The sequence below is a fragment of the Polypterus senegalus genome, chromosome 1 (genome assembly GCF_016835505.1).
Source record: "Polypterus senegalus isolate Bchr_013 chromosome 1, ASM1683550v1, whole genome shotgun sequence".
In the NCBI taxonomy this organism is placed as follows: domain Eukaryota; kingdom Metazoa; phylum Chordata; class Cladistia; order Polypteriformes; family Polypteridae; genus Polypterus; species Polypterus senegalus.
In genome coordinates, this window is record NC_053154.1 from 270916305 (window position 1) to 270931040 (window position 14736).

The 14736-nt window shown below is 35.8% G+C and overlaps 1 protein-coding gene across 1 annotated transcript in view; it reads left to right on the forward strand.

Moving 5' to 3' along the window:
- The window catches only part of ptpn20 (protein tyrosine phosphatase non-receptor type 20), a 219501-nt gene that overhangs the window by 74928 nt on the left and 129837 nt on the right, over window positions 1-14736 (forward strand). The window contains 3 exon segments of the mRNA XM_039735251.1: window positions 1008-1203; window positions 3084-3216; window positions 13004-13075. Coding sequence (XP_039591185.1) covers window positions 1008-1203; window positions 3084-3216; window positions 13004-13075 — 401 coding nt within the window.

Genomic DNA, 14736 nt, shown 5'->3' on the forward strand with positions numbered 1-14736 from the left:
GAATTTAGACTCAGGACTTTGTATCTGTGAGGCCTGGAATTTTATTTTTTTCATAATTAGAATAAATGAAATCCTATGATTAACAATTGCTGTTCAAAAGGTCAAAATCTTCCAATTGAACAGGTCGCGTAAAAATGTCTACAATTAAAAATGATAAATTTAACTGCCCATCCATGTGCAGGGTATATTAAAAGTCTGAAAATGTTCTTTGCTCTAATAGAATTTATTCAACAGCACTTATTAGAGAATATGTAACACATGCATTCTCTGCCAAGATCAAAGAAGAACTAGTTGTTAGTCATATTAGTCATTGGATTCAAAGGTTACAACTCACAGAATGCATTTAAAGGCAAAAAGAAAACCTTTCAAAAATGTTGAGTGATTAGCATGTTTTGTCATGACCATGACTGTATGGGAACATATTGTTTTTAAGGCAATTTATTTTGCTTGGCTTTTAAAAGATACAGTTAAAACATTATAAATAAGCAAAAAGAGTATTTGAATATTCATAAAACAGATCCTGCATTACTCACTTTGTTGATGACCTGTCTGTCCCTCCTACATGTACATCTGTTTTTCATCCGTTTTAGCCAGTATCTTTCCCTTTTTTGGCAGAGCTATTTATTCACCTTAAACCCACAACTTGTCTGCTAAATAGTGTTCCCACTCGTCTTCTTGAACATGTTTTTGAAGTGGTTGGGCCTAGCATTTTGGACATTATAAATAGTTATCCTAAGACTGGTTCAGTCCCAACCTTTTGTAAACATGCTGTTTATTAAAAAATCAAATCTGTATTTTACTGAACTGTCAGACTTCAGAACCATCTCCAAGTTGCCCTATCTCTCCAACATTCTGGTGAAGGTTGCCTTTCTATAGCTACAAACTTATTTAAATGAAAGTGCCATTTTTTAAGTATTTCAGTCTGGTTTTATGAAACAGTATAGCAAAGAGTCTGCACTATTAAGGGTTCTAAAGTGACTCTGTGGATTCTGTTGTGTTGCTGTTAGATCTAAGTACAGCAACTGATACAGTTGACCATGACATCCTTATTGCCTGTCTTGAGCAATATGATGGTATACAAGAAACGGCTTTGAAATGGTTCAGATTATACCTCACAGGCAGAAGCTTTTCAGTCAGCATGGGAGATTTCTCCTCATCCTCTACTCCAATTACCTGTGGGGTCCCTCAAGGATCTGTTCTGGGGTCTGTTGTTTTTTCACAGTGCGTCTTAGGATCCATTTTTTAAAAAACACAATATTTCTTTCAATTGCTAGGTAGGTGATCAGCTCATGATCAGCTCAACCAGAATGCTGCTGCATGCTTCTAACAGGCACACGAAAATAGAATCACATCGCACCAGTCTTAGCTTCTCTTCACTGGCTTCTTGTTTGCTACAGGATTGAGTTTAAAATTTTACTGTTTGTTTTTAAGTCCCTAAATGGATTAGCACCCTTTTATGTTACTGACCTCTTACATCCTCACTACTCTCCTTCATGATCACTGAGGTCCTCTGACCAGCAGTTGTAGGTTGTGCCAAATTCTAGACATAAGCTTAGAGGGGACTGTGCTTTTACAGTAGCTTCCCCTAAGCTTTGGAATAGTCTACCTTTTTATATTTTATATAGGTTAGCTCCAACTTTGGTCATTTTTAAATCCTGCTTGAAAGCCTATATTTTTGCCTTAGCTTTTTAAACTTGTATGTATGCATTTATATTTGGTGTCTTTATTTGCTTTATATATCTATGTACAGTGCTATACAGCACTTTGGTCACATTTTGTTGTTTTTAAATTTGTTCTAGAAATTGATTTGACTTGACTAAAATGAAAAATATGTAGGCAATACAAACCTGAAGCACAGAAATATTGTTAAAATAAACAGTCTGAATTTGGCTTAGTAAATTTTAGTGTGAGCAAGAAAAAGAATTCCCAGGCCATTGGCTGAATTCACCAGTATTTCAGACCATGGCATGTCTACCATACCTAAGAATATATTTACTGTAAATTGAAGTGAAGTGACATGCATTTCTTAATTTATGGTTATAGTTTGTTTTTTCTTAAATAGGTTTGAATAGTGTTTGATTTACATTAGTTTGATTAATTAAAAAAAATCTGTAATTCAATGACATTTGCCTTTTGCAGTTCTGAACTTGATTAAAAGACAATTTCAGCCTGCATGGAATATTCTTTCTTTCAGCTATCCATTTGTGGGAGGCTGAATTATCTCTCACACAAAGCAGCAACCAGGTTTCAATGGGGCACCAGGCCACTGCAGGTTACACTTGTACATATACTGTACTTTACGCTTACATTCACTCAGACTTTAGGAAATGTAACATTAACAGTTAACTGAATATGCATGTGTTTGGAATGCAGGAGCAAAACAAAATATTAATCCTGCATGAGATATTGTAAACCTCTCGATAAATCCAATGGTGTGAGAGCACATGGACATTGAATTCAGTCATATGTAATCAAGGAACCTAATTCACAAAGATACATTCATTGTTAATGCCTTCTTTTTCACCACAATGACATAATTATTTATAATATACCAATGAATGTAATACTTCTCCTGGGTGAATTTGTGAATTATAATTTAAACATTCACTTACAAACTTAAAAAAATCAGTTTAAGAAGCAGATTTTGCTTGTACTACATGTAACTGGGATTATTATTGTACCCAGTTACATTATTTTCATGAAGTAATACTTTATATTTTTAATGCAGCAGGCATGGTGGTGTTAGCCCTGCTCTGCCCTGTTGCTGCTGCAGTACAGTACTAGACTTCTGGTCAATACCTATGTGGAGTTTGTATGTTCTCTCAATTCTTTCTTGGTTTTTCCTTCAGTCTTCTTGTTATTTCACACATCCTGAAGATATGTAGAAAAATGTCAATAGTGTCTTTAATTTGGTTCTGAGTAAGTGTGCTTATGAGTGCGTTCTGCAATAAACTGGCATCCAGTGCATGACAGATTGCTGATTTACAACCCAGTAAAGGCAGAGTAAACTAAACACATAAAGGGAATGGATGAAAGTTTCTAATGCATATTATTAAATGTTAATGGGAAGTTACTCTTTTCAGTCCAGCTGAACAGATTCAGAACCCAGTGGTTAACAGTCATTGGCCACACCTAAGTTCCTGCCTAGAGATTCCTCGGGTCAACAGTATGAAGCTCCATGAAAGTGTTTCTACATTTCTTCCCATAAAACCAAAGGTACATTCTTTTAGCATTAGATTTAATTTTATAAGGTTCTACCTATACAGGTATGTTTGTTTTGAAAAAAAAAATTAAGCATCTGGAATTTTCTGAATTTTATAAAACATTTATACAAAGTTTGCTTATGCATCCAACCCATGCAGATCTCTGTATTTTAACAGTTGTTTAGCTTTACCCTATAGACTTTATAGATTACTTGTTTACATAGAAAATTGAACAAAGTTTGATTTAGAGCCTTATGCATTATATGCAAAAGAAAGCAATGGTTAATGAAGTAAATGAACAGCAATTTGTGTAGTGCCTGCCAATTTGCTCACTATTATTGTGATATTAGCTAAGAGGAAGGCCAAAACCACCTAATATCCTCCCAAAATACCTGCCCATTAAATACAGTTTAGATTCAATAGGGCTGGCAGAAAACTTGGCTGTTTCTAGCCTAATTTAACCCATTATCATTTAAATTTAGTTAGGTAGATTCCCCAGTTAATTTAGTATCTTTCTGATTCTTTAAAAGAATAGATTAGATACTAACCTGGACTAAGATTTATATACAAAGTGCTTTGGGAACCATAAGTAACAGTATTTTGTTACACTGTTAAATCTTAACTCAAAATGCCTATCTGCACAGAGAATATTTATTGAGATGCACCATTAATAGATTCATTTCCACATCAAATAATTAGAATATTGTTTATATAGAATATGGCTGTCACATTCCTGAAGTTGTGAGACAGTCTTTAAGTCAACATTGACACATCAAAGGGTTGATACATCATAATAGTTTCTTTACCACAAATGGTTAATTTTGTTACTGTTTTACACAAAACCTTTAAGGTGAAAATGCTGCACACATGGTTATAACTATGCTTTACATTAATGAATTAAATTAAACTGTTTTATTACTACAGTCCGTCAAAAGTTCATTGGTTGATTGACTAAACGGGCAATTACTTTTTCACATGGTAATATAGTTGTTAGAGAACTTTTTTCTTCAGTAAATCAAATGATAATTTAAAACTGTATTGTTTTTACTCAAGTTGTATCTTACTATATTTGCTTCAAGATCAGAAACAAGTATTATAAATAAGCAAAAATAGAGGAAATCAGGAAGTGGCAAAACGTTTTTCACAGCATTGTATAATTAAGTTGTTAAATTTATTTAGCAATAATTTAGTTACAGAAACAATAATAACAAATGAAAGTAAAAAAGAACAAAGAAACATTAGTAATTTACAAAATAAACAACCAAGAGAATAGAGAATAGTTTGTTAAAAAGAAAGGAAAGCCAAAACTAAAGAATAATAACAAAGAACAGAATTGGAGGATAACAATTCAGCTAGAAAGGCAGAAAAATAATGAAATAAATGAACTAGAAATAAAAATACTGTACTGTACATTGACACAAAATGTGCTCTTGTTGATATAGCAAAAACAGATATTCCATAAACAAAAAAGCTGTCAAAGCCAGAAATATTTAAATGCTTTGTTTTATTATTACAATACATGTAAGAATTAATGTTCTTATTATCAATGTTATTTATTGAGGTTTTACTGGCTTCTGTTTGTGTTGTACCTTTTTAAATATTTGTGGAGTGCTTTGAACATGGGAAAATCACTGCTTAAGTGAATTTTATTGTTATTATTATTAATAATGTTAATATTATCTTTTCTTAAAGTCGTGCTCTATTCACTCATAAAGCCAAGTTGATCCCTTGAGTTTAGGGCTACCTTGAGGGATAAAGTTTTCCTCGGTATATGAGCAGTGCCAAGGAGGATGATCTTCTGGATCTCGTGTATCTTGATATTATCGGGGATTTTGTTGATGGAGTTTTCCATCCTTTTCTTGAGCGGTCCGAGACCACCTATTACCACTAGTATTACTGTGGCTTTCATACCCCACATTTTCACAATTTCTTTATCAAGATCTTTATATTTGAAGAGTTTTTCTGCAGTTTTTAGGGAGGTGTTTCTTTCAGTGGGGACAGACATGTTGATGAGCATTGAAGATCTCTCATTCTTGTCCTTCACTGTTATATCAGGTCTTTTAGTCTTGATTTCTTTATCAGTTTGTATTGGCATATCCCATAATATAGTTGCCTCATCATTTTCAGTTACTGTTGATGGCTCATGTATGCTGCTTTTTTGTAATATATCTGTATGTATTCTGTTATGGCCAACTCTGAGCAGCCCAAGACTAGATGGTCTTTTTTATCTCTTCTTGTTTGTTGCATATCTTACATATTGGGCTGGTGCCATCTTTCAAGATCTTATTTCAGTAATAGTTGGTATTATTATTATTATTATTATTATAATCCAAGTTTTCTAAACTAAAGGGAGCCACCACAATAAAACCATTAAACTAAACAAAATGTCAAAACTAGAATCTTAACAAAATAATGCCTAAATTAGAAACATGAGAACTCAGTGAGCAGTAAGCAAGGAAATCATGAGCAGTGTTATTATCATTCTTTATTTTTTGTAGAATGTTTCATAAGTAAGCTATTGTAAATCACATTTGAAAAGAATGAAATGTAATATTCAGGTTGCTCATTTTTTATACATTATGTTTCATGGTGAATTATATCTAAAAGAACTGCACAAGGAGTATTTTAGTTAAACCTTATGTTGTAAAGTGATTTTCACACTGTCTTTAAAATGCAATCAAGATAACATGTTGTGACACTAGAGGGCGCTGTCGCTCCTCAAACCCTGCAGACAAACATCCAGGACACCAAGTAAAAGCACTTAGAAATATTTTCATTTCTTCTTTTCGATATTGTGCCTCAGTAGACACCACTAACACCACCATAAACAATAAATCAATAATCAAATACAATAAATCAATCGTCCTCTCCTCCCAGCAGCTCCGTCACTCTACCACCCAACTCCAGCTCAGTTTGCTGGGTCTGCACCAGTCCTTTAAATAGTCCTTGACCCGGAAGTGCTCCTGTCCTTTTGTCCATGTGATTCCATAACACTTCCTGGTCAGATAAAGACTTATATTTTTCTTCAGCCTGGAAGTACTTCTGTTCTTCCGTCCCCGTGACTTGGGAGTACTTCCGGGCTATAAGAAAAATTTAAATCCCTGCTTCTCCCTGCAGCGTTACTCGATGGCACCCACGGCACACAGCAGCGCTGTGAAGTCGCACTCCATCTCCCATGATGCCCTGCGGGATTCCAGGGCACCTCCATGCTGCAGGGAGGACTCCATCTAGCGGCCTGGATGTGTTGGCTGGGATAGGCTGCCGGCCATCTCTCACAATGTATATATATATAATACTAGCAAAATACCTATGCTTCGCAGCGGTGAAGTACTGCCTTAAAATGTTTATTAAGAAGAAAATTAAACCTTTTTAAACTGAGGGAAAATATACCAAAAATTATTTGTTAAGGATCTCTTTGTATACCACATTGTCAGTTCGGCCCTCCGGTTGTAATATGACCAAGCTGTGCACTGAGCTTACTCTTGAGCATGCAATGTACAGTTGGCCATGTGAAAAGTAATCTTGTCTCAAATCTCACAGCTTGGATTGCTGCTGTCATAATCGGTTTGAGTTTCATGGTTTGTTTCAATTACGACAGTATTTGCAGGACTTTTGTTGAAGTGACATTCGGCATCTGTCAAGCGTTGTAAGCATACAACCGGTTTCATTGATAACTTCACATCCAGCTTTTGAGAGTTTAAACATTCATAAACATCAAAGTGTCCACTACTGAAATCGTCACCTGTGAATCTAAGATGTTTAAGAGGCATTGGCAGTTGTCGAAAGGTGTAAAATATTTGGCCATTTCGGTACACTTGAAAGCGACAACCAAACAATTCAGCAGCAGCCATCAACTCACATGCAGAACCATAGGTGAAGGGTTTAAGCATTTCACTCTTATAATGCTCCTGTGTAGTATAATTATCTCCTGCACCGTCATCAGTCCACACCTTGAACCTGTCCCAGTCATTCAATACATAAGGCACAATGTTCCTCCGGATATCATGAGTGAGCCTGATATGGCCGTGCAATATGTAACAAAGAGAATGGAAAAGGCAGGTGCCATCTCTGGGCATGGAAACCACTCGGTAAGTGACAGTTCTTTGATCAATGGTGATCACCTCGATAGACATGTTAATGGGGTACGGTTGCAACAATAAAGAAAATGGGTACCTGAACAATGTAAAGTAAGTCTAAAATACCTACACAATAACTATAATCACAATAAATGAACAATAAAACAGCAGAGAAATCGTGGATTAAATAAAAAGGCTGTAGTTATTAGCAGGGAGACGTGAATCCCGTGACGAAGCAAGGAAGGGAATGTAGAGACCGGAGAGACGGACGGCCTTATATAGGCAGGCAGCCAACAATGTGGGAGGTGTTGGGATGGGGGACCCAATGCCGCCTCACACGGTGACCGAGCTGAAGGCTATGGACGTATAAATGTACGTAAACAAGATTCAGTTAGCGTTGGAAACCCGTGTACAAAATTTCTTGAAGATTGGCCTATAAGTAACAAAGACCATTAGAAAGTTCAATATGGCGTCCGACAGTGGCATCATACCACCAAAATAAGTACGTACATCGGTTTCAGTTAGCGCAGGGAAGCCGCCTACCAAATTTCGTGAAGATGGGGCCATGAATAAGAAGTTTCAACATGGCGGACGTTGTCGACTGTTATGACCGTTACTCGTAGAATTTGGAAATGAAACCTGATTAACTTTTAGAAGTAAGCTGTAAGGAATGAGCCTGCCAAATTTCAGCCTTCTACCTACACAGGAAGTTGGAGAATTAGTGACGTTGGAAAGTTCAATATGGCGGCCGACAGTGGCGTCATACCACCGAAATAAGTACTTACATCGGTTTCGGTTAGCGCAGGGAATCCGCCTACCAAATTTCGCGAAGATGGGGTCACTCTTCTACCTACACGGGAAGTTGGAGAATTAGTGACTTTGGAAAGTTCAATATGGCGGCCAACAGTGGCGTTATACCACCAAAATAAGTACGTACATCGGTTTAAGTTAGTGCAGGGAAGCCGCCTACCAAATTTCGTGAAGATGGGGCCATGAATAAGAAAGTTTAACATGGCGGACGTTGTTGACCGTTATGACGGTTACGCGTAAAATTTTGAAATGAAACCTGCTTAACTTTTGTAAGTAAGATATAAGGAGTGAGCCTGCCAAATTTCAGCCTTCTACCTACACGGGAAGTTGGAGAATTAGTGATGTTGGAAAGTTCAATATGGCGGCCGACAGTGGCATCATACCACCGAAATAAGTACATAAATCAGTTTGCTCAACTTTTGTAAGTAAGATGTAAGGAATGAGCCTGCCAAATTTCAGCCTTCTACCTACACGGGAAGTTGAAGAATTAGTGATGAGCGAGTGAGTCAGTGAGGGCTTTGCCTTTTATTAGTATATATATATATATATATATATATATATATATATATATAGATATATATATATATATATATAGATATATATATATAGTATATAATGTCTTTCACTGAAAGCATAAATAAAATTCCCACAACGAAGAGATCCAGAAAGATCATCATTGTTAATCCTTATTGCTATTTCTTTTTTCATAGTAGACACTGATTAAAAAAAATATTGTACATAAAAATAAATATTAACATTACATACAGTTAAACCATCATTTTAAAATGTGTCTGTCCTACTGAAATTATTTAAAAAATATTTTACAAATGAACAACATTTCAGTAATAATGCTTCTTAACAGAAATAAGCTTAATATGAATGATTAATGCCTTACAAATAACAATTATGGCTTTTTAAATGTGGGAAAATTCAATTTTCATTTTTCAAAATGTGCAAAAGATTCCATCATGTAATGTCATACATTTTACGTTCTTGAAGTATGCATTAATTAGTAATTTTACATGCAATATTGTCAATAAATGTTTTTATTGTGGAATTCATTTAGGTGGTTCATCTGCCTTAAATTCTTTTGAAGGTAAAATATACAACTCTACCAGCAAGAATCCTAAAAGTGTCTAAGTATAAGTCTTCTAATAAATTATAGCCATCTTTTACTTTCAGAAACTTTCTTGTCCTGTTCAAATGTTCCAATCTTGATAAAATTTATGACTTCTTTTGCAAGTGAATTTGGCTGGGTGACAATAAGCAACAACAACGTGTCTCAATCACAAGGGATTAGCAATATACTCTACAGCGAATTTAGGACAGGCCAGATTTAGATCTATGCATGGAGGTGCAAACAACGGTGCAGAGATAAAAATGCATAGTAATGCAAATTCTATGTAAACATTTAAATGTAGAAGGAGTAACACATTAAAAATAGCTTACCTTAACGCTAGAAATATCTAAAATAATGTAAGTGAGTTGGAGTTGTATGTAGCAGAGCATAATTATGATATTATAGCAATAACGTTAACCTGGCTAAATAACAAAGATAGGGATGAGTGTAACATAGAGGGATACACATTTTTTAGGAAGGATAGACAGAACAGAAAAGGAGGTGGGGTTGCTGTTTATGCCAAACAGGGTTTAAATGTAAGTCATCTTCAGTTGGATGATGAGCCCCATCTTAGTGAGGACATGTGGCTTCGCCTGGAAAATATTAGGGAAAGAGGTCTTATTTTAGGAGTGTGTTATAGACCACCCAATTCAGACAGTAATTTCAACACACATCTTTTTAGTAATATCAAAAAGGCAAGTTTGACAGGGAGATATTATAGTCATGGGGGAGTTTAATTATCCAAATATTAACTGGGATAACTTTGCAGACGGAGGAGCACAAGAGCAGGAGTTTTTAGAAGTAATCAGTGACTGTTTTTAACACAGCATGTTAAAGCACCAATACGGGGTGAAGCCTGTCTGGATTTAGTATTTTGTAATAATCAGGATAGAATTGAGGGTGTAGAGGTGATTGAACCACTAGGGTCAAGTGACCATAATATAATACAATTCTCAGTATTTTGTAAGAGTGCAGATGCAAAGACTAAAATTGTTAAGTTGAACTTTGGTAGGGCTAATTTTGACGGGCTGCAACAAAGTCTAAGTTGGATACACTGGGATAAGCTTTTAAGTGTGGAGACAGTCGAGGAGCAGTGGAACAGGTTTAAAAATGTGTTAAATGTAATGCAGGACAGATACATACCTAAATTTGGAATTAATAGAAAATTAATAAAACTCAATGGTGGATTAATAAAGATTTAAAAAAGAAGTTGCAAAGGAAAAAATCTGCTTTATAAGGCATATAAGACTAATAACTGCAAAGTGAATCATAGAGCATTTGAGAACATGAGAGCAACCATTAAGAAGGATATCAGGGAGGCTAAAAGACAGTTGGGGAGGAATATAGCAGATAAGGCGAATGAAGACCCTAAGAGATTCTTTCAGTATTTTAGTAGTAAATAAATAGTCAAGGAGGAGGTCAAGTGCATCAGGAATAGTAAAGGAGGAATTAAAAGATACAGACAATGAAATAGAAAATGCCCTAAACTTACATTTTTCTGAGGTGTTTACAAGTAGATAACCTCCCAGAGGTAAACGTGACTACTAAGGAGGTACTGAGGGATTTGGATATTGTAGAGAGAGAAGTACTGCTCAGATTAAATAGGATGAAATCAAACAAATAACCAGGACCAGATAATATTTATCCTCAAGTTCTTATATAAACCCTTGACACATATTTTTAGGTAGTCAATGCACACTGGAGAGATTCAGAAGGACTGGAAAATGGCAAATATCATCCCATTTTATAAAAAGGGTGACAGGGCAGATCCAAGCAACTATAGGCCAGTAAGCCTAACATGCATCACAGGAAAATTAATGGAAGGAATTATTAAGATAAGATTGAGCAACACATGGCAAGGACAGGAATTATTCTGAACAGTCAGCATGGGTTCAGAAGAGGGAGGTCATGTTTTACTAACATGCTGGAATTCTATGAGGAGGCAACAAAAGGATTTGATCAAAGTAGAGCATATGATATTATTTATCTTGACTTTAAGAAAGCATTTGATAAGGTGCCACATGAGAGGTTGGGCATTAAATTAAAAGAAGTGGGAGTTCAGGGTGATGTTTTAGATGGGTACAGAATTGGCACAGACACAGGAAGCAGAGGGTGATGGTGCGAGGAACCTCATCAGAACTGGCTGATGTTAAGAGTGGTGTTCCACAGAGGTTAGTGCTAGGGCAGCTGCTATTTTTAATACTGTATATATAAATGATTTAGATAAGAATATAAGTAACAAGCTGGTTAAGTTTGCAGGTGATACAAAGATATGGATTAGCACATAATTTGGAGTTTGTTATATCATTACAGAATGACTTGGATAGCATACAGGCTTGGGCAGATTTGTGGCAGATGAAATTTGATGTTAGTAAATGTAAAGTATTACACATAGGAAGTAAAAATGTTAGGTTTGAATACACAACTGGCGGTCAGAAAATCGAGAGTACACCTTATGAGAAGGATTTAGGAGTCATAATGGTCTCTAAGCTATCAACTTCCTGACAGCGTTCAGAAGCCATTAAGAAGGCTAACAGAATGTTAGGTTATATAGCACGATATGTGGAGTACAAGTCCAAGGAGGTTATGCTCAACCTTTATAATGCACTGGTGAGGCCTCATCTTGAGTACTGTGTGCAGTTTTGGTCTCCAGGCTACAAAAGGGCATAGCAGCTAGAAAAGGTCCAGAGAAGAGCGACTAGGCTGATTCCAGGGCTACAGGGGTTCAATTATGAGGGAAGATTAAAAGAGCTGAGCCTATACAGTTTAAGCAAAAGAAGATTAAGAGGTGGTGATTGAAGTGTATAAAATTATGAAGGGAATTAGTACAGTTAATCGAGACTGTTATTTTAAAATGAGTTCATGAAGAACACTGGACACAATTGGAAACTTGTTAAGGGTAAATTTTGCAGAAACATTAGGAAATTTTTCTTTACACAAAGAATAATAAACACTTGGAGCTACCAAGTAGTGTGGTAGACAGTAAGACTTTAGGGACTTTCAAAACTCGACTTGATGAAGATGAAGAAATAAGTGGAAAGGACTTTGTTGGGCTGAATGGCCTGTTCTCGTCTAGAGTGTTCTAATGTTCTAATGAAATGATGCTGTAACATTAAAATTTTAACTTGCTTCCTTCTGCTTTAGAGAGGAAGTTTGTGGTTTTTGTTTTTAGTGTTTTAACCTGTCATTTACAGAAGAGCAGACTATTTGGATTCAAAAAAGAATAACAGTGTATTTTGTGTGGATGAATATAGGGAACTGTATATCACTGCCTAGTTGGGTGATATGGAAATGCAGTTAATGTAGTAAAAATATTCAGGGCAATAGAAAAAAAAAGCTTCTGATGATTAAACGCAAACCCAAGAAGACCAAGGTCATTTTTAGAATTTTAATATTCATCTACTTAACTATAAAAAATGCAGAGTTTAAAGATAATACCTCAAAATGACATGATATGGTTAACATTGTTAAGACAAAGAGAGAGAGAGAGAGAGAGAGACAGATGTTGGCAGCATGCACTGATACTGCGTGTTGCCACACCTCCCACATGACAAACCACCTCAAAATCCCAAATTAGGACCCGAGCGCAACTGTACAATGGGTGACACCTCAGCGCCACACTAGTCTGAATGCAATGGAAAATATCTGGACATACTGTATATGATTGTTTTTGCAAAAAGGTATGGTTTGTAAATATTCAATAAAACAACAGAGAATGCACTTGCAAAGTTAATAATGATCATTGTAACATATGAAGTATAATTTTTTGATTCATTTTTTTTTCTTTTTATTAGCACTTAGGACCAGAGTTTATTCATGCAGCTGGAGAGAAGAAAGTTAATTTGGAATTGCCTGGATCAATTGTGGTAAAACATTATCCTCCTGTACAAATGTAATTGTGCCTACAGTTTTTGAGAGGTCAGAATGAGCAGAAGCCAAGTTCTGATTTATAGGTGCCAAATGCAGCTGACGTCTTGACAAAATTAATATAATTTCTGTTGAAATGCCATTCAGGGGGCACATCCTATAGAATTATATGGGTGTCTGCATCATGTTTTACTGTGTTACTCTTTCTTTTATTGTAGTCTTTTATGCTTTCCTGTTTAGCCATCAATCTTTCCAGATTTGTCTGTCCTATTCAGGGTTGTTGCCAGCCAGAGCCCAGCCAAGCACTAATAAGTGTGTTGGATGAAAAGCTAATCCAATACAAAAGGTTGTCTCAGAGGAAGTCACTTACTGTATGTACAGGGGTGCTTTCTAAATCCCAGAAAACCTGAGAGCTTATCATTATTCGTTTAGTTACTATTATTTCTTTATTCATTAGGTTTCCAAAAAACCTTTTTAGATCTATGTGAGATCACAGTACACAATATAACTTTTAACAGATATATGTTTTGTAATTTAGCTCCATATAGTATATGACATTGACATTTTGATTTAGAGTTATGTCATGAGACATAACTCTCATAGCAATGTAAGTGGACTATCATCCTTTTTATTTAATCCATGAACTCCAGTATACTCGGCAGTAGTGATGATCAAACTCTGCAGAATTTGCTTCACTGTGAGTTCTGTGAAATTACAGAAGTGTTCAGGAACTTCACTGAACTACACGGCATACGCTGAAGTTAAAGGGGACAGAAGAACAAACTAGTTTTGACTGGATTATAGTGGTGTAGTGGTCTTGTAAAAGTTCCTGATGACTATGAAAGTGTATCTGCCAACTATGCTGGATGAATAATTGCTGCCACAAATGTGATTTGTGCTCTGAGGCATCAGTGCTAACTGTTCCTCAAACAATGAAAAATGTAGCCAGAAAAAATATGACAAACAAACTACAACAAATGTTGCAAAATATCACAATGAGTAAATAAAATATATATTCATTGCACTGATAAGATATTCCTGGGGCACACATTAGCTGTACCACAAAGCGACAGTGTGGAACTGGTTCTCTCCATTGTTTGAAATTACAACTCTGGTCGCAGCTGACATTTTTTTGTTGCCCATGTATCTGTATAAATATTTCACGCTTTTTTCTTTCATAAAGAAGAAAGCAATGTTTTATGAATAGCAATAAATCTTTTATTATTATTTCACAGGGTCCCCTGAGAGGAGAGGGAGGGCTCCTTTAAGGCTTGTTAAGACTTCTAGCTGTGGTGCTATGCTGTGAACACAGAGATATCAGTGTTACACATCTGGCAGCAGTTCTCATTATGATCAGCTAATGTACCCCTTAAATAAAAAGTTTTTTTTTTTTTATCCATGCACAGTGGAAATCTGGCTTGTGTACTTTTATTGCTGTGATATCATGTATACAAGGTATCTTACAATACGCATGCATGAAACTTCTGCACATGGCTATTACAGCTGTGTGATGTCATGCTGGCAAAAGCATCATGGAGTAACAGGAAAAAAGGTTTGTCTAAGCTGACTGCATGGCAAATTTCCAGAAAAATATTCAGTGAACGTCATTGGCGAACACATCATGTTCCTTGCGAGAGGCGCTTTGCCGAATTTCGCTGAT